This window comes from Ceratotherium simum, chromosome 34 (genome assembly GCF_057802395.1).
Source record: "Ceratotherium simum simum isolate JZ-2026a chromosome 34, ASM5780239v1, whole genome shotgun sequence".
Taxonomy (NCBI): Eukaryota; Metazoa; Chordata; class Mammalia; order Perissodactyla; family Rhinocerotidae; genus Ceratotherium; species Ceratotherium simum.
The window spans coordinates 11893226-11920171 of NC_141933.1; the positions used below are offsets into that span (position 1 = coordinate 11893226).

The following is a 26946-nucleotide window of genomic DNA, read 5'->3' on the forward strand; positions in this document are numbered from 1 at the left end:
AAAACAGAACCTTTGCTGATGTGGGAATAGTAGCTGGGACAGTGGCTAACTTTCAGAGGCTCACACTTGCTAATACCTCTTTTTCCTTCAGTTTGAGACAACTCGAGGAAAAAGAAAGTTGCCGTGTGTTTGAGACATGAAAATCAAGAGAGTGCTGTGATAGGCACTGGTGATGCATACTATAGTACAGAAACCAAGGCGGTGGCCAGGGTGATGAATTTCACCTCACGCTTTAATCAGAAGTTGGGGTTTACTAACAAGTTTTAGTTTAAGGAGCACTCTTTCTCTCCACACTTGTCTGCATCTTTCTACCTCCAAGACTCCTAAGGTCATGTGATCATGTCCTTCTGTTGGATTCTACGTTAACCAGGCTTAGAATAGACTATCAAATTGGAGAGAGGGAATAAGTTTAACCAAGTGACTTGACAGTGTCAGAGCCATGTTTCCAGCTGTCTACAAACCTGTTTTGAGCCCTTATTGTGCACAACACCATAGCAGTGTGCTGTGATGATGTTCCTGGTAGGCTGCCCTGTGGGGTAGAGGGTTTGGGCCATTGAAATGTAGTGGGAGTTCCCCATATTTGAGGCATGTTTTGTACCAAGCTTTTGCTAGGAGTCCCTGCTCTCAGCTGTGTGCCATCTGCTTATTTGGTGGCAGATCTTTTCTTAATGGCTTATCTCCCATTTTTATTCTCTTTACTGCTCACTTAACCTCCAACCTTCTACTCTTTGTTGTGTGTCTCTTCCCCATCCCAGTTACAGTTTGGATATGTGGATGGTGGAAATGTCATCCATCCCTTCTCTTCTCCCAAATTCCCTGGCTAAAGCACCATGGCAAAGAGAAAGTTTCCTGTGTGCAGCAGGAGAGAGAAGGTCAGCTAGTACTAGTCTAAGGAGAGAGGCCCTGAACTCTTACCAGGGGATGTGGGGTATCACATCAGCTTGAATCCAGCTGAGCAGTAATGAACATACTTCAACACTGTCATTTCCTCAGGTTATTAGGATCCTTCTGCATAGGAAACAAGTCTAAGGATAAATTAAACGTGAAGCACTGAATGTTCTGGATAAACAGCATTCTTTGACAAACAGAATTTAGGGTAATATTGGTTTTTGGGTTTATGTCTTAACTGAGTTGCCTCTGACCTTTTCCTCTGAGGCCGAGGAAAAGGCAGCAGATGATTTTAACTTCTTTCTCAGCTGCCTCAAGTCACCTTGCTAAGTATGGTGTCAGATGACTCTTGTTGAAGGAGGAGCTGGTCCCGTGGGTATGTCTAAAGCCTGGGCAGTAACATTAGTTCTGTTTTACTTCATAGGAATACCTCCACGGGCCCACTCCCGAGATTCTAGTGACTCTGCTGATGGACGGGCCACACCCTCTGAAAACCTTGTACCCTCATCTGCCCGTGTGGATAAGCCCCCCAGTGTGCTGCCCTACTTCAATCGCCCTCCTTCAGCCCTTCCCCTGATGGGTCTGCCCCCACCCCCAATTCCACCCCCACCACCTCTCTCCTCAAGCTTTGGGGTCCCTCCTCCTCCTCCTGGCATCCACTACCAGCATCTCATGCCCCCTCCTCCTCGATTACCTCCTCATCTGGCTGTACCTCCCCCTGGGGCCATCCCACCTGCCCTTCACCTCAATCCAGCCTTCTTCCCCCCACCAAATGCTACAGTGGGGCCTCCACCAGATACTTACATGAAGGCCTCTGCACCCTATAACCACCATGGCAGGTAAGGACTGTCTTGTTCCTTTCAGATCTGAGCCAGGTATAGAAGGGTAGACAGTGTGTTAAACTTTTTGTTCTCCCTGAGGAAGTAAGTGAGCACTGAATTCTTGTGTTTTCCCTTGTGGAAACTGTTGTCATAGTGTTGAGTCCAGGGAAATAGTTAACTGTCTATTAGATATTTTTTTTTTTTGATGTTTTGTTTGCATCTTAACCTTTTGACCCAAACCATGTCCTTCATATCCCTTTTTTAGGAGCTTGATTAAATTGAGTGCCATAAGTGGCTGTTAAGAATGTTATGAATGTCTAGCACTATTGGGTCATGCCAGAATTACAAAAGTATATGATATAAATCCTGTCCTTGGAGAGAAAATGAACAGATAAAACATATGAATAGGCTGAGAGCCCTTTAAGACATTATACAGGAGAGCGTAATTAAATAACATAGTACTCTAGAGTATGGTAAAGATTATAAGAGGTGTGGGCAATCAGGAGTGGTATTATTTCTGTGGCAGCCGAGATTCGGGCCCTCCGCCCTCTACGGTGAGTGAAGCAGAATTTGAAGAGATCATGAAGCGAAACAGAGCAATTTCCAGCAGTGCCATTTCCAAAGCGGTATCTGGAGCCAGTGCAGGTAACTCACGCTTACCTTTAGTTTTGTCGTTTCCATTGCCGTAAGTTCAACAAAATAAGGTTGGAGCACTGTTAGATTTGCAACAGTGGCACATTTCGAGAAGCAATATATAACTTGATATCTTGGCTTTTGGGAAGCTCCAGGGGTGTTATTTACTTAGCCTGTGTCCAGATCTGCCCCATGAAAACCAACTTGATGCCTGGAATGTAAATAACCATCTCATTGTGGTACTCGTTGTAGAATGAAATTCCTGCCTCCTGGAGATCTTGATCTCAGTGGTTGATTAGTGGATCTAGTGTCTATGTAGTGGGTCCAGTGCCAAGTGTAGACCCGAGGTTTTTAGGACTGATGCCTCAGCTAGATGATGGGTTTGATGTGGAATCTGATTACATGTAGGGGTCTAGGCAGAGCTGGTGGCCTCCATGTAGCCTGTCCTAGAAAGAGGCAAGTCTGTTGGGTGTCATCTTAAGTCATAATATGCCCTTACCAGCTAGCTTTTGCCCTGCTGTCAGTTTTAAGTGGGCAGAACCAGAAGTGGTGACTCTGAGGGCCCTGGGCACAGAATCTTTGGTTTCTAAGTGGAGGATATAGGAAGTTTCAGGGTTCTGGTCCAAGTTTCACATTATGACATTAGTCATATTCACATTGTTCCTGTGAGTTTCCCACATGAATGTAAATACAGGCTGTCAGTTTCCTAAGAAATAAGTAATCCTAAATGTTATCATTTGTTTTCCATAATTTCTCATCTTTGGTTGAAAAATTTGAATCCACAGAGTAGGGTAAAGACAGGAAGTATATACATCTCTTTTTTTTTGGTCCACCAGAAAACCTTCATTGACATCTGAGTGAATCTTTTTAAATTAAAAAGTAATCTCTGTTCATTGTACCAAGTCAAATATACAGAGGAGTATAAAGGAAATAATTATTGTTCCTCTCCACCAATTCCTTCACACTGAGATGATCAATAACTGAATCTCTGTCTCCCTCCTTTTCTGTTGTTCTCATTCCAGTCACTTACACCACAAATGTTTATTAAATGCCTACAAAATAGGCAAAAATTTTCTACCCTGGTAGAGCTGACATTCTGATGTTCCTGGACCCCCACAGAATCACAGTGCCTCCACAGTTTCTATTCTGTTCTTGCACAGAGGAAGCTGCCAGTTCTCATTATCACTGGACCCCTGTCTGGTTTCATGCTTTCCTTGCATTATCTTCTGTCCTTAATGCTCTCGACTTAGCTTGGAAAAGCATTGTGCAAGTACCCACCCTGTGACCACTATCCTTGAGACCAGGCACTGCTCAAATTAGGGGATGAAGGAGCTAGTTCTTGATGGCAGCATAATTAAAATGTGTGTGTATACGCACACATACACACGTTTTAGATGTACATTACACATATGTATACACACATCTGATTATAGATTTAAAATGATTCAGACATAGAAATATGCAGTGTTAATAACTGAAAGTTCTCTGTACAAGGACTACCACCAAGACCACCTTTTAAAATTTAGTGTCCATCCTCCAGATCTTTTTTCTGTGCATATAACAACATATATGTATATAATTTTGATTGTTTTTACAAAAATGGAATACTGTTTTGCAACTTTTTTTTTTTTTTAGTATATTCTGGACATCTGTTATATCAATATATAATAATACCTAACATTTGTTGAGCCCTTGACTGTGTGCCTGGCACTGTGCTAAGCGCTTTACATGGATTTCTTTGTTTACACACAGATTTCCCTCACGCTTTTTAACAACTATGTAGTTAGTATTTTGTAGAACCAGTGTTTCATAATTTATATAGCCAGACCCTGTTGAAGGAACTTTCAGTTGTTTCTAATTCTTTAATACAACAAACGATGCTGAAACAAACATTATTAAACATACATACTTGTGAACAGAAGTAGAAAAGTTTTAGAATTGCTGCGTCAAAAAGGATGCACATTGTTTATTTTAATGGATGTTGTCAAATAGCCCTCAGACAATGATGTGCCAGTTTATGCATCCACAAGCAGTATCTGAGAACATCTGTCTGGTTCCATGGAATATAGGTGCCATCCAGTTTTACACCTGCCACTTCTGCCTCATCCATTGTGCCGTGGTTCTATGGGATAGGTAGTTACTCTTGTCTGTGTCCTCCTCAGTTCTCCTTTTGGTCCAGTTAGTTTACTGTCTGTGCTCATCCTTGGCCTTTCCCATCCATCCCCTGTCAGGGGATTACAGTGACGCGATTGAGACGCTGCTCACAGCCATTGCTGTTATCAAACAGTCCCGGGTCGCCAATGATGAGCGTTGCCGTGTCCTCATCTCCTCTCTTAAGGACTGTCTTCATGGCATTGAAGCCAAGTCCTACAGTGTGGGTGCCAGTGGGAGCTCGTCCAGGTGAGTTGATGATTGCTTCAGCGGCCTACCAGCCCTGAGCAGCACTCTTCCAGGGATTGGCAGGGGGAGGAGAGGAGCCCAGGGTATCTGGCAAGGACCTGGCTAAAAGAACAGACTAGCCCTCATGTCTTTAAGGGGAAGAAATGAATCAAACATTTGCATTAATAAATGTTGTGATGTCTGGAATCTGTGTGGCAGAGGGCTTATGTAGGAAGACAGACAGACTGGTATAGTTAAGAATGTGCTTGGAGCCATACCTGCTTGGATTTGAATCCCAATTCTCCTACCTGTGTGACCTTGAGTATGGAAGTTACTTGGCTTTCTAAGCCTCATTTTTCTCATTTTTAAAAAAGGAACAATAGAGGCCGGCCCTGTGGCTTAGAGGTTAAGTGCACGTGCTCTGCCACTGGAGGCCTGGGTTCGGATCCCGGGCACGGACCAGCGCACCGCTTGTCCGGCCATGCTGAGGTGGCATCCCGCATACAGCAACTAGAAGGATGTGCAACTATGACATACAACTATCTAGTGGGGCTTTGGGGAGAAAAAGGGAAAAAAAGGAGGATTGGCAATAGATGTTAGCTCAGGGCCGGTCTTCCTCAGCAAAAAGAGGAGGATTGGCATGGATGTTAGCTCAGGGCTGATCTTCCTCACCAAAAAAAAGGAACAATAGTAGTATTTATCTTACAGAACCTGTTGTAAAGATTAGGTGAGGTAATGCATGCAAAGCTCTTAGCACTGTGCCTGATACATTAGTAAGATCTCAACAATTGAACTGTTATGATTTTCCCAAAGAAAACTAGTCCTCAAAGAGCTAACATCCTCAGACAGTGGGCCCATGATAGAGTAATAGGAGGGTGGTTTAGACAAATACTAGAAGACACCAGAACACAACACTCTTGGAAAGAATGTGATAGGCCCTCTGAGTGAGGCTAAGGGATCTTTCTAATAGGAAAAGACATCGGTCCCGAGAGAGGTCACCTAGCCGGTCCCGGGAGAGCAGCAGGAGGCACCGGGACCTGCTTCATAACGAAGATCGGCATGATGATTATTTCCAAGAACGGAACCGAGAGCACGAGAGACACCGGGATAGAGAACGGGACCGGCACCACTGAGCAAGGTGGGATGAAGCCCCATTCCTGGCTGGTGGATGATCTCTTATGAAAGAAAAATTATTGATAGTGAAGATTTCTCTCTCTCTTCTTAGAGCAAATAAAGGGGCTAGGAGGACTTTTGATTTAGGTATAACTGAAAATTCAGGAGGGCATGTTTCCTGCTGTTTGTGAGGAGTCTCACCCTGAGATGGACCTGAGATGAGGCTATCTTTGCTTGTTTCTTGACTGCCTTAATGTAGTATCTGAGAGAACGTGGCATAATGGCTAAGAGCATAGTGTTTGCAGGCAGATGCCAGAGGGAGTCCCAACTCCTCAGCCATAGTGCTTTCTGTTCCTCAGTTTCCTCATTTGTAAATGAAGGTAATAAAAGCAACTGTCTCCTTGGATCGCTGAGGAATCAGTGATATAATCCATATAGCGTTTAGCACTCATCATACCTGTCACATAGTACGTTCTCAATAAATGATAGCCATTGTTGTTATCATTGTTATATTTTAACCCCACCAAACTTTCAAGTAAAAAGTCTGGAAAATTGACCAAGGCAGAAAAGTAAGACCATTGCCTACTTGTTAGTTTTCAAGGTGCAAGATTAATGATTTTAAGAACTAATATCTATTAAAAGATTTTGAAAATCAAGATACTGTAGTCAGGAGAAAGCTGATCTGAAAAACATTATCTTGAATAGCTTTAGAGACTGTGGAGGATACTTCAATGGAAGGATATATTTGTTTTGGAAAAAAAGACTTATTGACAGCAAAGTTTTTTGTTTCTTCTGCAAAACAAAAGCAGGAGAGTTGGGTGGTGGGGAGCTATCTTAACTTGGGTAATTAAAAAGTTGAGTTAGGGGGCCTGGCCCAGTGGTGGAGTGGTTACGTTCACGCGCTTCACTTTGGAGGCCCGGGGTGCTCAGGTTCGGATCATGGATGCGGACATACAAACCACTTATTAAGCCATGCTGTGGCAGGCATCCTACATATACAGTAGAGGAAAATGGGCATGGATATTAGCCCAGGGCCAATCTTCCTCAGCAAAAAGAGGAGGATTGGCAACAGATGTTAGCTCAGGGCTAATCTTCCTCATCAAAAAGAGAAAAAAAAAAGTTGAGTTAGGCTTCGCTGGATCCAGGGGCTGTTTTCATTCTCAGACAGGCTACAGGTTACATCCCACCAGCTTGGCAATCCCAACTGAAAGAAAGCTTCCAGCCAAGATTGTTTCTAGTATATAAGCAAGCAAGAGCAGTTGTTGACTCTGTTTCTGTGAAGATCTTGAGTAGTCTCCACTCTGGCTAGGATGGGCTGGCTATTTGTGGTTCCTGAAGGCTATTGCATGACCCAGTGACTTTGAGGTGTCTTCTCAATTTTGTGGTTTCAGAGCATGTGTATTATGAAGATGTCCTTGTTTTTTTGCCAGTTTGGCTGGTCTGAAGTAATGATAACTGAGAACAGAGGGTGAGGAGTAGGAATAGTTCTGTTGGTATCTTGAACGTGGATAGATGGACGACTAGAGGAAGAAGGGCAAAGAAACTCTCCCCACCCCCAGTGAGTCCTGTAGTTCACAAGCAAGAGCTGGACTGTAAACAGTTGGAAAACTGCAGTATTTTGCCTAGTGACAACCTACTAACAGACAAGAAAGTCTTCTGATGTTTGGCTACTGCCCTCTACTTTTTTGTTTGGCATTATCTGCTGTTAACTTAGGCAGAGTTATAGCTAGGAATTCTTTTTGTCTTCTTCTATAGGAGGCAGATAAATGAGAAAATGAAAGTTACTGCCATTTTTTACCTGGCTCCCTTCTCTGTTCTTATACCACTCATTTATTCCACAGTCCTAGAGAGCTTGACAGCATTGAAATCTAGGATACCCCACATAAAATCAGCAGTTAAGCTGTTGATTCTAGATACTGCTGCCTAGATTTTGCAACAGGTTGAGTTTTGGGAGGTGCTCACGTATCCTCTAGAAAAGCAGACTTGAGGGGAGGTGGAGCCCACAAATAGCTTTGGCCCAATTCACTCTCAGGGAGTGGGCAGGAGGGTGGGCATTAGAGGAGGTCTTTGCTCCGGTCTCATCCCTCTAGCAGTAGCAGCATTTCCCTTCTCTTGTTTGAGCTAGCACAGTTGCTAGTGTTGTTTGTAAGTCCAGTATCACCACCCTCCCCTAATTCTGCACCCTACAGTATGTGTCCTTTGGAGCCAACTAGGATAAAAGTGACCAGGGAGGTGTTACTTGGTCCATGCAGAGCATGAATTAATAGTCTCTGGGGCTGCATTCAGTTTTGTAGTTACAACATGTAACTGCACGCCACTATTTCTGGTGGCTTTGCTCCTAACAGCCTTTTGACAAAGAAGTTGTGAGATCCACTGATCATTAGTACTTTGGGGACTGAACATCTGAACCTGAGACTTTAGCTGTCATTTTGCTTCATTTCTTCCACTGTAAAATGGGACTGTTTTTCCATTATGAGGATGATTCAATTTGGATAACTGAAAAATCCTATAACCCAGTAGTTCCCAGAAAGCAGTCATTTGGCTGGTGCGAGCCTATGACAAGATGAGGAAAAGGAACTCGGAGGCAGATTTTCCAATTCCCCATTTTGCCTAATCACCCCTTAGATATGTTGGTTATTCCATCCAAATAATTACTCCGAAAGAACTGAATCAAACAGCCAAAAAAATGCCAGTTTCTCACATTCTCATCCTGTGGACTCTTAATTCCATCTGCAGGTACCAAGTTGTGACTCAGGAGATTTCATGTTGGGGAAATGGTGCATGAGCCTCATTTATCTTGAAAACTTTGCAAGCTCTACATACAACATTTTCGAGTTAGACAATAATAGTATTTATATTGTACGGACAGGTGTTCCCTGAGAGCATGTCCCATCAGCAATAGAGCAGCACCCCTTTTTGTCCGTCCTTCCTCAGGATGGGCATTGCCTCTGAGGCCTGAAGTCTGATTGGCCCACTTTGGCTTCTGTCTGCATTCAAACATTACCACCAAAATGTGGCCATCACCTCTAAGAATTGGGTGCTATAGTTTACTTCTCCTGATGCACTAGTTATCCTTTGTGTCTTGTTTTGTATGGACAGCTCCCAGATTACATCTCTTTCGGGGTATGTGTGTGTGTGCTTTGGAGTTTGAGGATATTCTTGGGTAATCTGTGGCTTCGACTTTTTGTCGTTCTCAGCTGTTGTCTTCATTATTTTAGGACATTATCCCAATTGAAATATGGTCATTCTCACCTCATTCCTATCCTCCTGGTCCAGTGAAAACTAAGCATTCTGTTCAATTTTGATCCAGTGCAAAGATTCAGAAACCCAACTGGTATGAAATTGAGAAGGCACTGAGGGCTTCAGTTTTCTCTTATAGAAAATGAGACTGATACCTGCCTGTATAGGTGTTTAGAGAAACCAGAAGGCAGACGCCATAACAGATTCTGAGGATCCCAAGCTGAAATAGTGCCATTTCAGAGTGTAGAAGAATCAGGCAGCTGGTGGGTCTGTTTTTCTTGGCTAGCTCCTCCAGGTTACAGAAGTGCATACATAAAGGGGGAGCATTTGTGTGTAAGCTATGTTGCCAATTTGGGCCTTAGTAGAAATCCTAAACCTGAATTTAATCTCCCTTTTTCCTTTTAGCTCCTCTATTTTATATGGTCAGATTGACCAGGCCACCCCCTGCGGACTGATATTGCAACATTGGAACAAGGGCTGAGTGTACTAGGGACCTTAAGTTTGGTGGAGAGGTGATAAGTGCCTTACTGTTTGGCAGAAGTTCTTTGCTTTTAGTGTCTTGGATGGTGACTACTGATTATTTTATTTCCATGCTCTGCTTTCTGGCCTGGCCTGGCCAGATCGCTCTTGCTTGCTGTTAGTGTGCTTCTTGACTCACAGCTGTCACCTGGGGAAAGACGTAAAATCTCTTGAGTTTTAGTACAACTTAGAATTCTGGCTGTGTGTGTGTGTGTGTGCGCATGCACACACACATACTCATAAGGAGTGTTTGGAATCTATTTTAACCAGGGCTTCCTTAAAAGAAGAAAAAGTTTAGGAGTTTCCTGTGTAAGTACATGCTCCCTGCTAGGGCCTCTTAGGTGTTTGGGGGTTAATGGATTTGGTTATGTACACACTTGTTTTCTTACCATTGTACCTCCCATTTCCAGATTTTTTCCCCTTCCCTTAAGGTAAGCTATGACTTGCTCAGAATAGATTTTCTGAAATAGTATTTAAACTCACCATGTTCCTTATAGCAACTTTTCTCGAAATGTTGTAGTTTCCATGCTTTTCTAGCCAATCTCCTTTTCAATCAAACTGCTTTGAGACCTCATTTCATTGTCTATGTTTTCCCCCCTAACCTTAAAGTAAGATGTCACAGCTTTTTTGTCACTACTCATTGTAGCTTCTCCCCCACCCCTTCCCTCACTACTCACAGTGCCAGACACTCCCAGACAACCCTACTTTCTTTCGTTTACTTTCCCAGGCTTGCATTCTCTCTGTCTATGTCCCCTACTTCATATGTTACAACTTTAGAAAATGCCAGTGTAATTAATATAAGCCCCTTTTAATCAATAAGTGACCTCTAACTTGTGTTTTCTTTCTTCTCTTCTGATGTTTTCATTTCAGGAGTCTGGTTGGAAGCAAATGTTTTTTTAATGGACTTGCATCTCCTCACCTTGATCAGGACTAAAGGACGGAGGCCGCTCCACCCCTTCCCCTTCCTCCAAACCCCTAATCCCCTCCAGACACCCAGGGAATACCCTCTGCCCTACAGGATTGAATATTGCCTGGCAGCCCTCCCAATCCCACACCTGTTTGCCAGGGGAAAGAACCTAAAGACTTCGTGTGGTTGGGAGGGGTGGCAGACAGGGAGAAAACATGTCCAGGCCCCTGGTCTCCATAGAGAATGGTGCTTTGTCCGAGGAAACGAATGTTTCTGATTCTCCAGGAGCAGTTCAGTGGTGAGGTTGATGGGAAGACTTCCTTCCCAAAGAAAGTGGATCCTCCATGCAGGATCTAGGAGAGTGACTGGGTGTGCCAAAATATGCCCAGGGTCCTGCCCTCAGCACTAGGTTTGATGGGGCCAAGAGGGTCCAAACCCCTTGCTAACATACCACTTCTTTGTTTAACTCCTTTACCTTCCCAGCCCTTGGAGGAGGGACCATGAGAACAGAAATTACCTTATGAAAAGCTTCTCCTGTTCTTGCTTTTCCCTCTACACACTGACGGTTTGTTTCCCTGACCTCCCAGAGGGCTGAACCCTTCCCACTCCCTGCTGCCCAGCCTCCTTAGTGGACTTGCCCCTCCTAAGCAGGGAAGGCCCATGAGGTTGCTTTCTGCTGGGGAGCCTGGCAGAGCCAATTACCACCCTCTGCTGCTTCGTGCTTGGTTGCCCCCTGCAATAACCAGCGCTACTAGGTGTTCCCTTTCCCTGGGGCTTTTCCATTTCACATGTGGAGCCCTTCCCCCAAGAAGGCTGCTTCCTTGTTTTAGAGGAAGGTACTGCCATTGGGAGATGGGGACATTGGACCTCAGCAGTGAAGAACCCTCGTGAAGTACCAGGAGGAGTGGGGAAGGAGGCAAGTTGGGCAGGATATGGCCTACTTCCATAGGCTTTTCTTTTTTCAGGTTTGATGTGAGCATGGGCTTGCATCCCCCAGGTACATACTTTTACTTATTGTGGGATAACCTGGCACTAGTAGGCAGGTAAAGTCACAAATTTGGTGTCTTTCCACCTTTTGACAGTTGACTTAATAGCTCCCCTCGCTCTGCCTGGAGGTACTCCCTGCCTCTGATAAGGAGCAAGGAAGAAGTGGAGCCTGACTTGAATGAGCTCAGCTCAGAGTTCTAAAGACGACCACTCTGGGGGCCATTTTCTACACAGGCAAATGGAATTGCTTTTCCCATAATGTGGAAATGGTGATGTGGTTGTTGCTGAAGGACGAAGCAGCAACAGGGTCGTGCAGTACCCACGGGTCGATGGATGCTACTTCTGCATGCATCTGCAGGGCACGTGACATCTAACATGAGAAGAGACGTGGCATGTGAGATGAGACTTGGCCTGAGATGTAGGGTCACTGGAGACCCTTTTGGCTCAGAGGGGAGAGACTGAGTTGGACTGAACCCTTCCTCTGTTCCCTGCACGTTTCTGACATAACTCTCAAATCAGTCACTGAGGGAGTCCCCCAGGGTTGGAGAGGCACATTCCCTTGGGACAGAGGCTACAGGTTTGTAGCTTTTTTCCCCTGTCTCCCAACCCCATCCCCACCTCCACTTCAGAACATGGCACCGCACCCAACTGGCCAAGTGTTAAGTGATGTGCTTATCCTCGAGAGCAGCTCCGGGTGTCTTTTTAAAACGTAGAGAAAACCAAGTAAGGTGACAGTTTAAGGAAAAAAAATATATAGAATACCAGAAAAGCTGTTTACCCGGAGAATTTTTTTTCTCCCCATTTTTGTTTTGTTTCTACTCAATGACACAATTTTTAGTTTTATTTCCTGATAGCAAAAGGAAAAAAAAAAACCCAGCCCTCAAAAAGGCCAAGGCCCCGTCCCCCTGTTGTCGGTGATTTGTTTGTCTTTCTGATAGGTTGAAAATTGTGTAATAAACTTGATGACGCTGTCAATCTTTTATACTGCATTGTATTTTTTTCCTTTTGTAACAAAATATTTTTAAATAATAAATGGGGTGTGAGCTGTTTTATGGATTCTGCATTGCATAGATTTGTTGAGGTGTCTGGGGCCTGGGCCTGGGCTGATGTAGAGGCTGTGGGGTGGCAGTGAAACCTGCGTTCTTAGCTGGAACTGCATGTTGGGCACGTAGTTGCCTATAGTACACCTAGGAGACTTCTAGTGCACACCTTTGGAGGTGCCCCTTGAGGTTTAGCTTTTTTCGTTAGCCATCTAAATAGCCCAGTTAAAAATTCCAAGTCATCCTTTACCCTTCAAGATACCTAAGATTTACTCTCAGAATAAATGTCCTACCTTGTACAGTTCAGTTCTGATGTCATTAAGTTCATGAAGGGAAGAATCCTCTGCTAGGAGTTAGAAGATATGCTTTCTTGTGCCTACTTCCACCATCGATCTATCTAACCATGGACAAGCAACATAACCTCAGTATCTTTCATCTGTGAGATGAAAATGATAGCTGTTTTGCCCTCCACACAGGGATGTTTTAAGATACTAATGTTAACATGTTTTGTAAACTGAATTGCTATCTAAATATGAGGAAGTACAGATTAGAAAGCTTAGCAGAGTGTTGTGGGGTGATGTTGGGATTCCAGAAAGCTGCTGGCTTTTTCCAAAGCCAGGTGAACAAGAGGAGAGTGACATGATAAAATGATGGACCAGAGACCAGATGATGTATAATGTGTATTGGAACCAGTAAAGGCAAGATCAGTGTAAAAACCTTTAGTAGAAGAGAAGACCTTCCCAGAGGGTCTATGATGATGTGAAACTTGAAGGAAAAAAACAGGTGGCATGCCTCTCAGAATTTAAACATTATTCTCAAGTTGAGTTCCATAGTCACCTGCATCTCAGGTATGTGCCCTTCGCTGAAATGCCTGTTTCTGTGTTGCATCCATCTCTATGTAAAGTCTAGAAATCGATTTTGTATACCCCAGATGACTTTTATGTCAACTAAAGTGTGAGAACTGCTACTTTCAAGAAGTAAATACATTCTTCAGTTTCATCTAGGAGCTACCATGGTGGTACAGAAAGGGAATGACCTTTGAGTCACCTCTAGGTTCAAATCCCAACTCTTACTGTTTAAGCTGAATGCCCTTGGACACATGAGTCGATTAACATCGAGCTGATTTCCTTCTGCCTCAGGATCATTGTATGTATGGATTAAATATACTGTGCCAGGCACTAGGTGAGTATTAGTCCCCTACGAGTTGCTGCCATGGTATAAAGCCAGAAACCTGAATCTGTGTCCTAAGTGCTTCCTGAATTGGGCCAGACCTCGGCCCCTGGAGATGCGCCCTGCAGTCACTTGACAGTTATAGTCAGGAGTGTGAACACTCGAGCAGGCCTCTGCCAGCTCATGTGGCTATGGCCTGCTCCTTTGCTGAGTCCTCTCCACTGTCCCAGAATGTTGGTCTTTCAGGTCTGCATGGGCTGTAAAGTGGCTTCCCTTGGCACTGCAGTGAGTAGAGCCTCTGACCACGTCAACCCTGAAAGACTAGCTGTGCTGACCCCTGTCCTTTGCTCTCAGTTCTGTTGGATGATGTTCTATGCTGGTGACACTAACTGCATCCACACAGGTGGCTCCAACAAGCTTCAGGAAGAATGACCATTTATGGAGCCGTCCACAGGAAACAATGCACTAAGCTTCCAGATAACCATGAAGTAAATGAGAGGACTTCCTGTTCTAATCCTATCCACCTTTTCAACTGTTCATTCTCATCCACAAGTGTTACCTGTTGAGGAATGGAATTTCCTTGATCTGGACTGAGACTCTTAAGACAAGGTTTCCAGTTCCAACTGTTAGTAACCAGTCGTGTGATGCTTGGCTGTTCCTTCCTCATCTCTAAGCCTGCAAAGTGGAGGGCTAAACTAAGTTGATCTCTAAGGTCCCTTTGAATTATAAGCTACCTCTAAACTTCCAACTGGGCCTTTCATTCATTTTATCTGTGTTGCTGGGAGGGTGACCTTAACCACTGAACCTCTAAATGAAATAGGGAGAAGTTCCTCTCCGGTTCAATGCCAGCAACTTCTTCAAAGCAGGGCTAGAGAAAGTGGCAGTGTGAGAAGCAGCAGAAAATCAGGGTATTAGTAGGGTTTGTGATATTTGGAAATATCTGGGAAGTTCCTATTGGATTTTTTGTTACTGATTCATGGTTGATTAGACTTGTCTACTCTAGTTTTTGGATAGACCCCAAAGGCAGCTAGGAGGCGAGGACACAGAAGGGGTAGGAAACAAGATAAAGCATCAGTGCTTCGGACAGTGGAGACCTTCACAGGATGAGAATGAACCCGATCACAGGAAACAAGCAGAGTTAAAAACCAGCACAGGGGCTGTCCCGGTAGCACAGTGGTTAAGTTCGCGCACTCTGCTTTGATGGCCTGGGGTTTGCAGATTCGGATCCCAGACGCAGACCCACGCACCACTTATCAAGACATGCTGTGGCAGGCATCCCACATATAAACTAGAGAAAGATGGGCACGGATGTTAGCCCAGGGCCAATCTTCCTCAGCAAAAAGAGGAGGACTGTCAACAGATGTTAGCCAGGGCTAATCTTCCTCACCAAAAAAATAAATAACCCAGCATGGAATGATTAAAAGGCTAATTACTTTTTACTTTGAGTAAGAGCAGATATTCTAGGATTCATCTGACAGCAGAGGGACCATACAGCTCAAGGTTTCCTAAGGTGGATTTTGTCATGGCTCCTGGTGGCTTCTTGGGGCTAAAAAAAAAAACGGCCACTACTGAGCAAGTTGAGAAACAGTTTTAAAGATGGTTACTTGGAGAAGGGAATGATACATTCATCTACGGCAACAATTCTCCAGCTTAAAAAAAATAAAAGTATGTGTTCCTTTTATGTTAACTTGAAATTTTTAAATAAATGACCAAAAAATATTGGTAAGTTTAGAATATGCTTCTTCCCATTACTCACACCTCACCCTGAAAAGGAACTGCCAATTATCTATAAGAGGAATGAGAGACAAGATGTGGTTCTGGGGCAGAGGAGAATACAAGCAGTCTTGTGCAGGATGACAGACCTGGAGAAGGGACAGAAGTTGCAGTGCCTTTAGGGATTAATTCAGGCTGGAGCTGGGGGAAGAAAATCAGTGGGACACCTTCGTTGCTGCCTGTGTCCACACTGGGTCACTAAGCACAGCCTGGGAACAAACCGCTGGGATAGTCTCCATCTTCTCTTGGAGTGGATGAAAGTCTAGGGACGGGCCATAAGGAAAAGGCTACAATCCTCACAACAGAAAATACGTATTTATTATAAAATAATGTTTGTTTCATGATGAGAATAGAAAAATAACAATATGAGCTACTAGAAAAGTTCTGGAGCTCAGTCTCTGAGGAGTGGAACGAGAGGCGTTTGCGTGACTCTGGGAGCTCACCATCCTGAGGCTCTCTGTGCTCGTGCGTGACAGGCGTGGCACAGCACGTACAGGGATATGTGGCTCAGGTCCCGCGGGAAGCCCAAGGAGCCCACATGGTCCACACAAGATGCTCTGGCCACGATGATCAAAGAGGAGAACTTGAGGTCAGCAGGAAATTGGTTCTGAGAAGGGCCAGGATGGGGACAACCTTGCCCCTCCCTATACTGAAGTGTAGAAGAGTCTTAGGCTGATGCTCCTGGTTTAGAAGATGGTGCCCAGTGGCCTTATGCTCTGTTTGTTGCCCAAACGTCTGTGCTGAGGAAAAGCTGCAACCTTTCCCAGGACAGTGTGACCCACCATTTCTCACTGGTGTGGCTAAAGTGCCAGAAGGATGTGTGGTCTCAGCCCATGAGGGCTGCTGGCTGCAATTTTTGTACTTCAAATCCTGTCCATACTGACGGCAGAAAGAAAGAAACAAAATGTTAAAAAGACAGTGAACAAGAGCAGCTGGCCTGATCTGTTCTATCTTCCAAGCCTCTTGACGCCAAAGAACAAGGAGAATGTCTTCTCTAAGTGGGTAACTGTCTACCCTAAATGGGAAAGGAGGTCCCACAGACATCGCTTTCCCCCTTAAAAGTCCTCTAAATGCCTCAGGCTTCAGAAGAACAATGAATCCCTCCCTGGGATGGGATGGGAACCCAAGCCTCAAGTGACGGGAAATGGTCCCTCAGCAGCGGTACCTGGAGAAGGCGGCCAGGGTAAGCACCTCAAGCAGCAGCTCTGAGCCACAGAAGAAGAGCAAGATGCCGTTCATGATGGCTTCCAGGCGGAGCACGTAGGTCTGCAGCAGCAGGTAATAGGAGGCCATCATGGCAGATGGGAAGGTCAAGGCCACACTAATAACAAGTGGCATCTTTCGCTGGCAGAGGTTTCCCTTCGTACCTGTCAGACACAGCCCGTGGAGTCACCTCCAAGTGGCCTGCTCTCTCTGGCCTCAGAGGAAAGGTGGGTGGGATAGGATGGGCTGGCAAGGCAGAGAAAAATGAGCCTGACTGGGCATGTGCAGATTCATCAATGGGGTCCCACTGGGATAAAAGGAGAGCTTTGGAGGAGTTACAGGACTGGAGTCATTCACTCCAAAGGCCCTGCTTCCAGTCTGGGTCACACTCAAGGGACAATGGGATCTTTATTTGGGAAAAAAATTTTAAATTATGAAAATAGTATATAATCATTGAAAACTTTTCAACTAATATAGAAAATAATTTTAGAAAATATAGAAACTAAAAGACTCCATGACTCACCCCCTGGAGATAGCCATCATTGCAGAATGACGTATATTGTTTCAGACTTTTTCATATGTGTATACTCACATATTACTATTTATTATTATAGAAATAGAATCATACTCTACATACTGTTTTGCAACTTATTTTTCCCATTTAACATAAGTTAGACATCTTTCCACATAACTACCTTATTCTTTTTTAATGGCTATGAACGATTTCATTGAATCAACAGCAAAATTTATTTAACAAATCCTATATTGATAAGATGTTTAGGTTGTTTCTTTCTTTCTTTTTTTTTTTGAGGAAGATTGGCCCTGCACTAACATCTGTTGCCAATCTTCCTCTTTTTGTTTTTTCTCCCCAAAGCCCCAGTACATAGTTGTGTATCATAGTTGTAGGGTTGTTGCTCTTCTATGTGGGATGCCACCTCAGCATGGCCTGATGAGTGGTGAGTAGGCCCAAGCCCAGGATCTGAACCAGCGAACCCTGGGCCGCCGAAGCGGAACATGCAAACTTAACCACTACGCACGGCCTGTGTTTAGGGTGTTTCTAATGTTTTGATGTTACAAAATATGTGGCAGAAAACATTCTCATAGAGATATCTTTGCGTATCTGTGGAAGTGTTTTTTTCAACCAGTTTCAGAAGTGAAATTGTTAGGTCTAAGAATACGAATTTTACATGGTAAATCTATTAGCACAAAGGTTGTACTAATTTATGTCCCCAAACAGTGTGGGAATATAAATACCCACAAGAAAGTGGGACTAGAGAGACCTGTTCCTCACACCCATTCTAATACTGGGTATTTGGAAAGCTTTTCAATCTGATGGGTGATAATGTTACTTTGTTGTTTCAATTTGCTTTTTATTAGCAAGTTTGGGCATTCTGTCATGTTTATTGGTCCTCTGCAATTATTCTTATGTGAATTGCCTATTGGTGTTTAAAATTAGGTGTCTTTTCCTTAGTGATTCAAGCGAGCCTTCTTTATCCTTTATTATACGTGTTGCAACTATTTTTTTCCCTCAATTTGTGTTTTAACGCTTTTCAGAGACGAGATATTCTAACTAATAAGAGATTTGTTCTGTATTTCTGGGGATATAAAACTTGTCCTAAAGAAATCCTGGGGCCGGCCTGGTGGCATAGTGGTTAAGATCACGCACTCTGCTTTGGCGGCCTGGGGTTCGCAGATTCGGACCCCAGGCGCGGACCTGTGCACCGCTTATCAAGCCATGCTGTGGCAGGCGTCCCACATATAGCGTGGAGGAGGATGGGCACGGATGTTAGCCCAGGGCCGGTCTTCCTCAGCAAAAAGAGGAGGATTGGCAACAGATGTTAGCTCAGGGCTAATTTTCCTCACCAAAAAAAGAAGGAAAGAAAGAAAGAAAGAGAGAAAGAGAGAGAGAGAGAGAGAAAGAAAGAAAGAAATCCTTACTCAGAGAAATGGAGGGGATCTCAGTGCTGAGGTGTACAGGCATATACTGCTCTGGACATGGAGTTATAACTGAATCTACTCCCCCAAGCAAACCAGTGAGAGGAACCAGGCACTCGAGGCAACTGGGAAGGAATTACCTCATATCTTATGGTACTGCCCACCTCTGGCCCCCACAGAGCACCAGACAGGTAAATCTTGACCCAAAATATGAAGCAGCCTGAAACTTCAGAGAGGGAGTAATGGGATATACCACCAGACCCAACTGCTTATTGTGAGCCTAGGTTATGTACTTTTTCTTGTTAAGCAAGTACAGATACCAGCTCATCCCATAAGGAATGGAAATATTCTCTGGACAACACTCACCAAAAAACAGTCGAATTACTTCAATTCCAAGATAAAGAAGGAGCATCACCACATCCAGTACTAGATTGGCTGTTGGATATGGTAGCAGGAGACCTGCCAATACAAAGCCAGAGTCTGCAAACAACATATAACACTCCCCCCCAAGACCTCCCACACACTTGGGAATAAAGAGGACTTGAGTCTTATCAGCTTTCCATGAGCTAGTTAGTGAGATGTGGGCAGGATCTGTTAACCTCCTGTGGGATCTGTTGACTCCTATGTCTGTTAGAGGCAGGCTCATTACCACGGGGCTTTACTCCTAACTCCAAGTCTGTGGGGACTCCCCTCTCCAAAATGGTCAGAGGTACATGAGTACACAGACCACTGAATAGTTTCTGAGGGTCACCAATGGGCTTAAAGTGGAGTTCAGCAAAGAGGTGACGGGAGAGCAGAATGTAGAAGCCCACATTTCCCAAACTCAAGAAATTCTTGCTGAGGGGCTTCCGACTGAATCCTTCTCAAAGAAGCCAGCTGATGAAGAGACTTCTACCTTGCAGTGAAGAGGGGCTAAAGAAAGGAATGAAAAATAAGACGGCTCTTGGTGGCAGCTGGCTCTGGGTTGGAGTGGGGAAAGGATGTTGGGGCAAGGGGGGTCAAGCCCCAGTCCTTACCTTTATACAGAAATATGAAGAGTTCCAGCAGGAAATAGGTAGCATAATACCACCCGTTCAGAAAGAACAGGATTTCCAGGGGGGTGGAGGACAACCGTTTACCTGAAAAGATGAGCACAGAGAAGAGGGATGGGCGGGAGAGCAGCTCAGTCTCGGTTCTTTGAATGGTTCTGTGTCTAACTGGGAGAAAACACGAGGTCGCAGCTACTGGGAAGGGCCACTTGGAGCCCTTGATTGCTGATCATGAGGGGGGTGTGTGTGTGTAAAGGGTGGAGGAGGGCCTTCCTTCAATCCCCTTCTTTCTCCAGAATCGCCGTCAAACTCTTGGCTTCGGGGGAAAGTTAGTGCCCCTCTAACATCTAACCCTGTCACTATTTGGAAGGGGAAACTGGGACGCAGAGACCAGCACTGGCCTGCTCGAGGTCACACAGAAAATTCGTAACTGAGCCGGCCTACAATACGCCTAGGCAAGGATGTGGGGGTCTGAGACTCGCACTTTGAGACCTCCAGGCACTCAGGGTGGGTGGGGCTGCGAAACCCCTCTCTGGACAAGTGAGGAGCGATGCGATGGCCCTAACACCTGAGAATGGAGGGTCTAGGAGCGAAGGGAGGCGGGGGAGTGAAGGGGTCAGCACCAGGACAGGACTCACACACCTCCGGCATCTCACCTCGCGGCGCCATCTTCAGTCCCCATGGAAACTGCCTACGCGGCCACAGCCGCTCCCGGAGCAGCGAGGCGCTGCCGGAAGCGGGGGATGGAGCGGCCCCGGCTTCGGGCCCCTCTGCCGGCCCCTCGGCACTCTATGGTTACCCGGGCTGTCTCAGTGCGTCCGCGCGTGCGCCGAGAGGAGCGCGCGCCGTAAACCGCCTTGCTGGGATTTAAGCTCCCTGAGGCTAGGGGACAATAGTGGCCGCCCTTGGGGCAATCGTCCGCAGGATCCCGGGGGCAGAGGCAGCTCTCGGTCCCCCAATTCCTCCCCCCCCCCGCCAGGTTACAGTGCTTTGGCAGAAGTGGCCGGTTGTGGCAATGTGACCCCAGGATTGGCAAATAGCCCCTAGCCCCAGGATTCTCTTTCCTAACAACGGTCTGAAAATGAGAAACGGTGTGCGCGACCGTTTCTCTGCAAATGCTGCGTGGGGTTTAGCATCGGCCTTTGTGCGGCCGGTTTATTACTAGGTAATTAGAAGCCACCAAAATTAATCGGAACTAGAGGCTCCTTTCAAGGCGCACGAAGAACAGCGAAGATGAAACGTGATCATCACGTGATCCATAATCTGCAGTGGGAGTTGAGAGGACAAAGTACCCCTGGGTGGGAATTGAGAGGAGTTGCCAATAGATGACCTGTGAACTAGGTTTTGAAGGCCGAATACCATTTGGAGCATTAAAAGTGTGTTTCTGCCCACAGGGGAGTAGAAGGAAAGAGGGTGTGGAGTGGACTCAGGCTGACTTGGCTGTTAGCCGGTTGTCAGTCAGGGAAGGGCAAGAAACAGGTGGCACACAAACCAGGTCATTTGAGTAGAGTGACTAACCTTTAAGGAAAATGCTGTACTCCTAGTTAGCTGGGGTGGAAGGGGGGCAGTAACTGTTACTTCTCCCAGGAATAAAGGGGAAGGGGCAGAAGCAACTTCTGGAACCTGGAGAGAGTAATGTGTCTAAAGACGTCCTCCCAACGGGAGCTGTGACAGTCTGATAAGCTGGTAGATAAATATCTGACACTTTCCCTCTGCTCCCTCCCATTGGCAGAACTTAACTGCAAGCTGGAGCGCTTTCTTGAGCGTCAGTGGAACAAGGCACAGAGTAAGGCGGGGAAGGCTGGAAAGGGACCTGGACCCAGCACACCTACCTCCACTGCCTGCTAGACAAGAGACATTAGGCAAGTTCCTGCTCGGAGCCTCAGATGTCCATCTCTAAAAGGAGAGTGGGCCAGCTGCTTGTTCTTGTAAATCAAGTTTTTTGGGGAACACAGCCACGCCCACTCACATATTGTATATAGCTTTCATGCTACAACGGCTAGGTTGAGTAAAGCTGGCCCTCTGTATCCGCAGTTCCGCATTTGAGGGTTCAACCAACCTTAAATCGAAAGGCCTAGGATAGTTGCCAACTCCATACAACATGTACAGACTTTTTTTTCTTGTCACTATTCTCTAAACAATACAGTATAACAACTATTTACATAGCATTTACATGTATTAGGTATTATAATCTAGAGCTGATTTAAAGTATATGGGAGGATTGGGTAAGTTTATACACAAATACTATGCATTTCTCCCTTACAGTGAACGTGACGGTAGGCTTTGGCAGTAGAGGGCACTGGAGGGACCCTGAGGGAAGAAAAATGCTTGTCTTCCTGGCTCCAGTGGGCTCTGGTTTGCTTCTCTTTGCTCCTGCACCATGGTCTATCATCAGTGCACAGGGACATCGGGTGGTGCTCTGTGCCAGCTGCACGCCAAGAGCAGGCACTCCCTCGGCAACCTCACAGACCTGGTCCAGGTCCAGTGACCACTTTGCTGTGGCCCTCCTGTCAAGGATACTTCGTACTCTAGGCCTTGCACCCATGGCAACTCCCTAACTCTGTGCACCTGCCCCCTTAGCCTTGTTTACCTATGCCCTGGACAGGTTTTCCCAAAGCCCTCCAAGCATGGACACTGTACCCACAGCAGTGCCCCAACTCCCTCCATGTGTCTGCTCACCAACCTCAGCTCTTCTCCCTAGAGGGTTGATTCCCATGGTCTTCAATGCCCTGTGTGGACATGACGCATTCCAACTCTTTTGGTGCACCTGCCCAACAGCCTTGGCTCACCTGTGCCCCGGAGGGTTGTTTCCTGGGAGCTTCCCAATGTGGACACTGTGTGCTCTGGGCCGGGTGCCTGCAGGTGGTGTCCCTATGCTCCCTGCACACCTGTCCACCAGCCTGACTGCCTGCATCCTGGAGGGTTGTTTCCCGCCTGGCAACTGTGAACCAGCTCTGGCCTGGGCAAACCAGTGAACCTGTCCACCACCCAGTGGGTTGCAGTGAGGTCTGAACCCCAGCCTTGGGGTGGGGGACCTTACCAAGTTTGTCATTCCTTGGGTACTCTCCCTTAGCCCTCAGGTCCCCCTGTAGACTTCTCTTCATAATTTAATGATTCTTTAAACTTGCGATGTTTAAATTACTGTGTAGGGGCCAGGCCCATGGCATAGTGGTTAAGTCTGGCGCACCCTGCTTCGGCGGCCTGGGTTCGCAGGTTCGGATCTTGGGCACGAACCTACACCACTTCTCAAGCCATAATACTGTGGTGGCGACCCACATGAAAAATAGAGGAAGATTAGCACAGATGTTAGCTCAGGGCTAATCTTCCTCAAGCAAAAAAAAAAAAAAAAAAAAAAAGAGGAAGATTGGCAACAGATGTTAGCTCAAAGAGAATCTTCCTCACAAAAAAAATAAAATAATAAATAAATTACTGTGTGGTTTCTGTCTCCTGATTGGACCTATACTGAACCACCTACCTCTCTTGTTACTGATTTCTAACTCAATTCCATTATTGGCAAAGAAGATACTCTTTATCCTTTTAAATTTATTCTTTTAAATTTATTGAGAATTATTTTATGGACCAACGTATGGTATATACTGGTCAATATTCTATGTACTTGAAAAAAATTTGCATTCTACACTCATTAGTATTATAAAGAAATTCATAGGAAAAAAGAAAAAATTAAAAAGTCTTTATATTTACCCAGATACTATTTCTGATGTGCTCCATTCCTTTCTGAGGATCTGAGTTTCCATCTGTTACCATTTCCCTTCAAGCCAAAGAACTCCTTTAGCATTTCTTATAGTGCAGGATTGTTGGCAACTAATTCTCTTAGTTTTCTTTTATCTGAAAATGTCTTTATTTCAACTTCATTCTTGAAGTATATTTTTGGTGAATATAGAATTCTGAGTTGATCTTTTTCTTTCAGCATTTTAGAAATGTTGTTACACTCTCTTCTGGCCTCTGATTTTTGGTGAGAGGTCAGCTGTTAACTGTTGTTCCTCTGTATGTGATGTGTTGTTTTTCTCTTGCTGTTTTCAAGATTTGTTCTTCATCTTCAGCTTTCAATCATTTTACTATGATGTGCCTAGGTGTGGCCTTTCTGTGTTTATCAAGGTGAGTTTGTGGAGTACCTTAAATCTGTAAATTTCTGTCTTTGATCAAATTTGGGAAATTTTTGGCTATTATTTATTTTTTTCTGCTCTATTCCTTCTCTTTGCCTTCTAGGGCTCCAATTACATATATGTTAGACTGTTGGATATTATCTAACTAACTAGTCCATGAAACTTTTTTTTTTATTCTTTTTTTCCCTCTGTTCTTCAGTTTGGGTAATTTCTATTGGTCTATCTTCTAGTTCATTGACTCACTGTTATCTCCTCTGTTGCTGTTAAATCCATAATTTAATTTAAAAATTGTCAGTTACTGTAATTTTATTTTGGAGATTTGTGTTTTCCAAAAATCATTTGTTTCTATGCTGAGGTTGCCTAACTGTTTATTCAGTGAGAACATATTTTCATTGCTGCTTTAATATCTTTGTCTGTTAATTCCAATATCCAGATCATCTCAGTGTGGCATCAGTTTTGAATGTTAAATTGTGGAGACTCTGGTTTCTATTATTTGTCTCCAAAGAGTGACGGTTCTTTTATCAGGCAATTAGCTTGGTTGGATACACGCTGCAAACCACACTTATTGGGTGGCAGCTCCAATCTCAGTTTAGATCTTGTCTTTAGCTGAGCTGCTTTGAGTCTGAATTGCATGTGTGTGGTCCAGAGCTTGGACAGAGATGTGGGCAGACAGAATTTGGGGATTCCTCCCTCTCCGGCTCTTTCCCTTCTGAGATTCCCATCTTTCTCTCCAGTGGCTTTGGTTGCCTTGGCTCAGTACTCTCGTACTAGGATTTTCCACCAGCATATCATACATACCACTTTGCTTGCTACCAAGTTATAAGCAGCAAAGATAGGGAAATTTCTCTGCTTAATTCTCTTTGCAGTGTGGACTCCCCATCAAACTTTCTGCTTCCCTTCATTCTCCAGTGTCTTCAAGTAGCTGTTTTTTGTATTATGTCCAGATTTTACAGTTGTTATTTGTGGAGGGGTCATTCCCATAGGATCTACTCAGCCATTATTAGAAGTTGCTAAGTATACTTTAAATATTTTATCTATTTCCTCCATATCTCCTTCTATTTCTTGAGCATATCAGAGTTTAAACTCCTTGTCTGCTTTCTGCAATATTTGAATCACCTGTTTCTATTTTCACCCTGATTTTTTTATTTAATTTAATTTTTTTTAACGTTTTTGTGAGGAAGATCAGCCCTGAGCTAACATCCATGCTAATCCTCCTCTTTTTGCTGAGGAAGACCAGCTCTGAGCTAACATCTATTGCCAATCTTCCTCCTTTTTATCCCCCAAAGCCCCAATAGATAGTTGTACGTCATAGTTGCACATCCTTCTAGTTGCTGTATGTGGGACGCGGCCTCAGCATGGCTGGAGAAGCGGTGCGTCGGTGCACACCTGGGATCTGAACCTGGGCCGCCAGTAGCAGAGTGCGAGCACCTAACCGTTAAGCCACGGGGCCGGCCCTTTACCCTGATTTTAAATAATATGGTCCTATCTCTTGACTTGCTAGTAATTTTTATTAAAGCTAGAAATTGTGTATAAAAAATTACAGTGTCTCTAGATGTATTTTTCTTCCACTCTTTCCTCTGCTAAGCAGACAGGATGGGGGCTGATCACCTTAATCCACTCAGGGACTATATGGTTTGAGGCTGCACTGCAATTTTGATAAACCCCAGTCTACCTGTTTCATCTTGCTCCTAGTAGGGAGCCCTCCTGAGCTTTCACTGAAAGCCCTGTGTGTTCACCAGTCCCTTCCGCCTGGTGGGTCCTGAATGCTAATCATCAGCACCATAAGCCTGCCAAAAATTCTATTCTGCTTTTCAGAAGTTTTTGAGGCTTAGCTTTTTATAGCTCTGGCTCTACAAAGCTTCAGAATTTGGTAAATATCTTGAGAAGAAAATGTATTATGGGCCGGCCCTGTGGCTTAGTGGTTAAGTGCGCGTGCTCCGCTACTGGCGGCCCGGGTTCGGATCCCGGGCACGCACTGACACACCGCTTCTCTGGCCATGCTGAGGCCACGTCCCACATACAGCAACTAGAAGGATGTGCAACTATGACATACAACTACCTACTGGGGCTTTGGGGAAAAAAAGGAGGAGGACTGGCAATAGATGTTAGCTCAGAGCTGGTCTTCCTCAGCAAAAACGAGGAGGATTAGCATGAATGTTAGCTCAAGGCTGATCTTCCTCACACACAAAAAAACAAAAGAAGTATATAAGTAAATGCAGATTGTCAAGGAGGGAAGGGAGAAGGAAGTCAGTGGCTGAGATATAGCAGTGGGAAGATTAACTGCATAAACCTTTTTATAACTTGAATTTTGTACCATGTGAATGTATTAACTGTTAAGGAAAATAAACACATATATATATAAACACACATACACATCCCAGAGACTCATTGGGCCATAAAGTGCCATAAATATTGTGAGTAAGGAAATAGGCATTTGGTCGTACTCACTAGCTGCAAAGACTACAGAGAACAATCTAGCCCTGATTCATTTTGGGGCACAGAAAATTGCCTATCTTTCAGAGACTGTAACGAGCAAAGGGGATTACAATATTCCTGTAAGAGTTTTTACGAAAAGATTCGAAATAGGCTACTGTCATTTTTTTACAGATGAAGGTATAGTACATATAGTCATTAGGACTTTTTAGATCACTTGTTCTGATTATAGGATATGGGGCCTTATACATTTTACTTTCTTTGCATTATTTGTTAAAATCTTGACAGCACAGCTGATAACCTATAGTCTCTCTTTCCCCAGAACCTTATCCTAGGTTTCTAAACCAGGGGTCAGCATACAATGGCCAGGGGGCAAATCTAGTCTGTTTTTGTACAGCCCTCAAGCTAAGAATAAATTTACCTTTTTACATGATTGAAAAAAAATTAAAAGAAAAATATTTTGAATCATTTTTTTTTTCTGTTCTCCCAGTTTTTATTTATTTATTTACTTATTTTTGTGAGGAAGATCAGCCCTAAGCTAACATCCCACGCCAATCCTCCCCTTTTTGCTGAGGAAGACTGGCCCTGAGCTAACATCCAAACCGATCTTCCTCCACTTTATGTGGGACGCTGTCACAGCATGGCCTGACGAGCGGTGCATTGGTGCGTGCCCGGGATCCAAACCTGGGCCGCCAGCAGCGGAGCCCGTGCACTTAACCACTACCCCATGGGGCCAGCCCCCTAAAAAAAATA

General features: G+C 44.7%; 2 protein-coding genes across 4 annotated transcripts in view; one reads left to right on the forward strand and one right to left on the reverse strand.

Moving 5' to 3' along the window:
* CPSF7 (cleavage and polyadenylation specific factor 7) overlaps positions 1-12462 on the forward strand; it is a 23420-nt gene extending 10958 nt beyond the window's left edge. For 2 of the 3 annotated variants that reach the window (XM_004437450.3, XM_004437452.3), the window contains exons 6-10: positions 1313-1727; positions 2236-2354; positions 4574-4742; positions 5692-5859; positions 10464-12462. In XM_004437450.3, coding sequence (XP_004437507.1) covers positions 1313-1727; positions 2236-2354; positions 4574-4742; positions 5692-5854 — 866 coding nt within the window. In that variant the 3' untranslated portion in view covers positions 5855-5859; positions 10464-12462. Of the gene's footprint in view, positions 1-1312; positions 1728-2235; positions 2355-4573; positions 4743-5691; positions 5860-10003; positions 10025-10463 lie in introns of all 3 variants that reach the window. The other variant, XM_087422820.1, reaches the window with a different exon arrangement.
* Positions 12463-15766: 3304 nt separating this feature from the next.
* TMEM216 (transmembrane protein 216) lies at positions 15767-20320 on the reverse strand. Its single transcript, XM_087422823.1, has 5 exons — positions 20293-20320; positions 19625-19726; positions 18975-19067; positions 16636-16837; positions 15767-16349 (listed from the first exon to the last, which is right to left on the reverse strand). Exons 1-5 carry the CDS (start codon positions 20303-20305, stop codon positions 16334-16336), a joined length of 426 nt encoding a protein of 141 aa, XP_087278949.1. The 5' UTR covers positions 20306-20320; the 3' UTR covers positions 15767-16333.
* Between the last annotated feature and the right edge of the window lie 6626 nt (positions 20321-26946).

What these genes read in the sequence shown, in the direction of transcription:
- TMEM216 (XM_087422823.1), bottom strand. An exon ending in CTTCATATTTCTGTATAAAG is followed by an intron (nt 19,068 to 19,624) that starts GTAAGGACTGGG and finishes TTGTATTGGCAG; the next exon opens with GTCTCCTGCTACCATATCCA. An exon ending in AGTAATTCGACTGTTTTTTG is followed by an intron (nt 16,838 to 18,974) that starts GTGAGTGTTGTC and finishes TGTGTCTGACAG; the next exon opens with GTACGAAGGGAAACCTCTGC.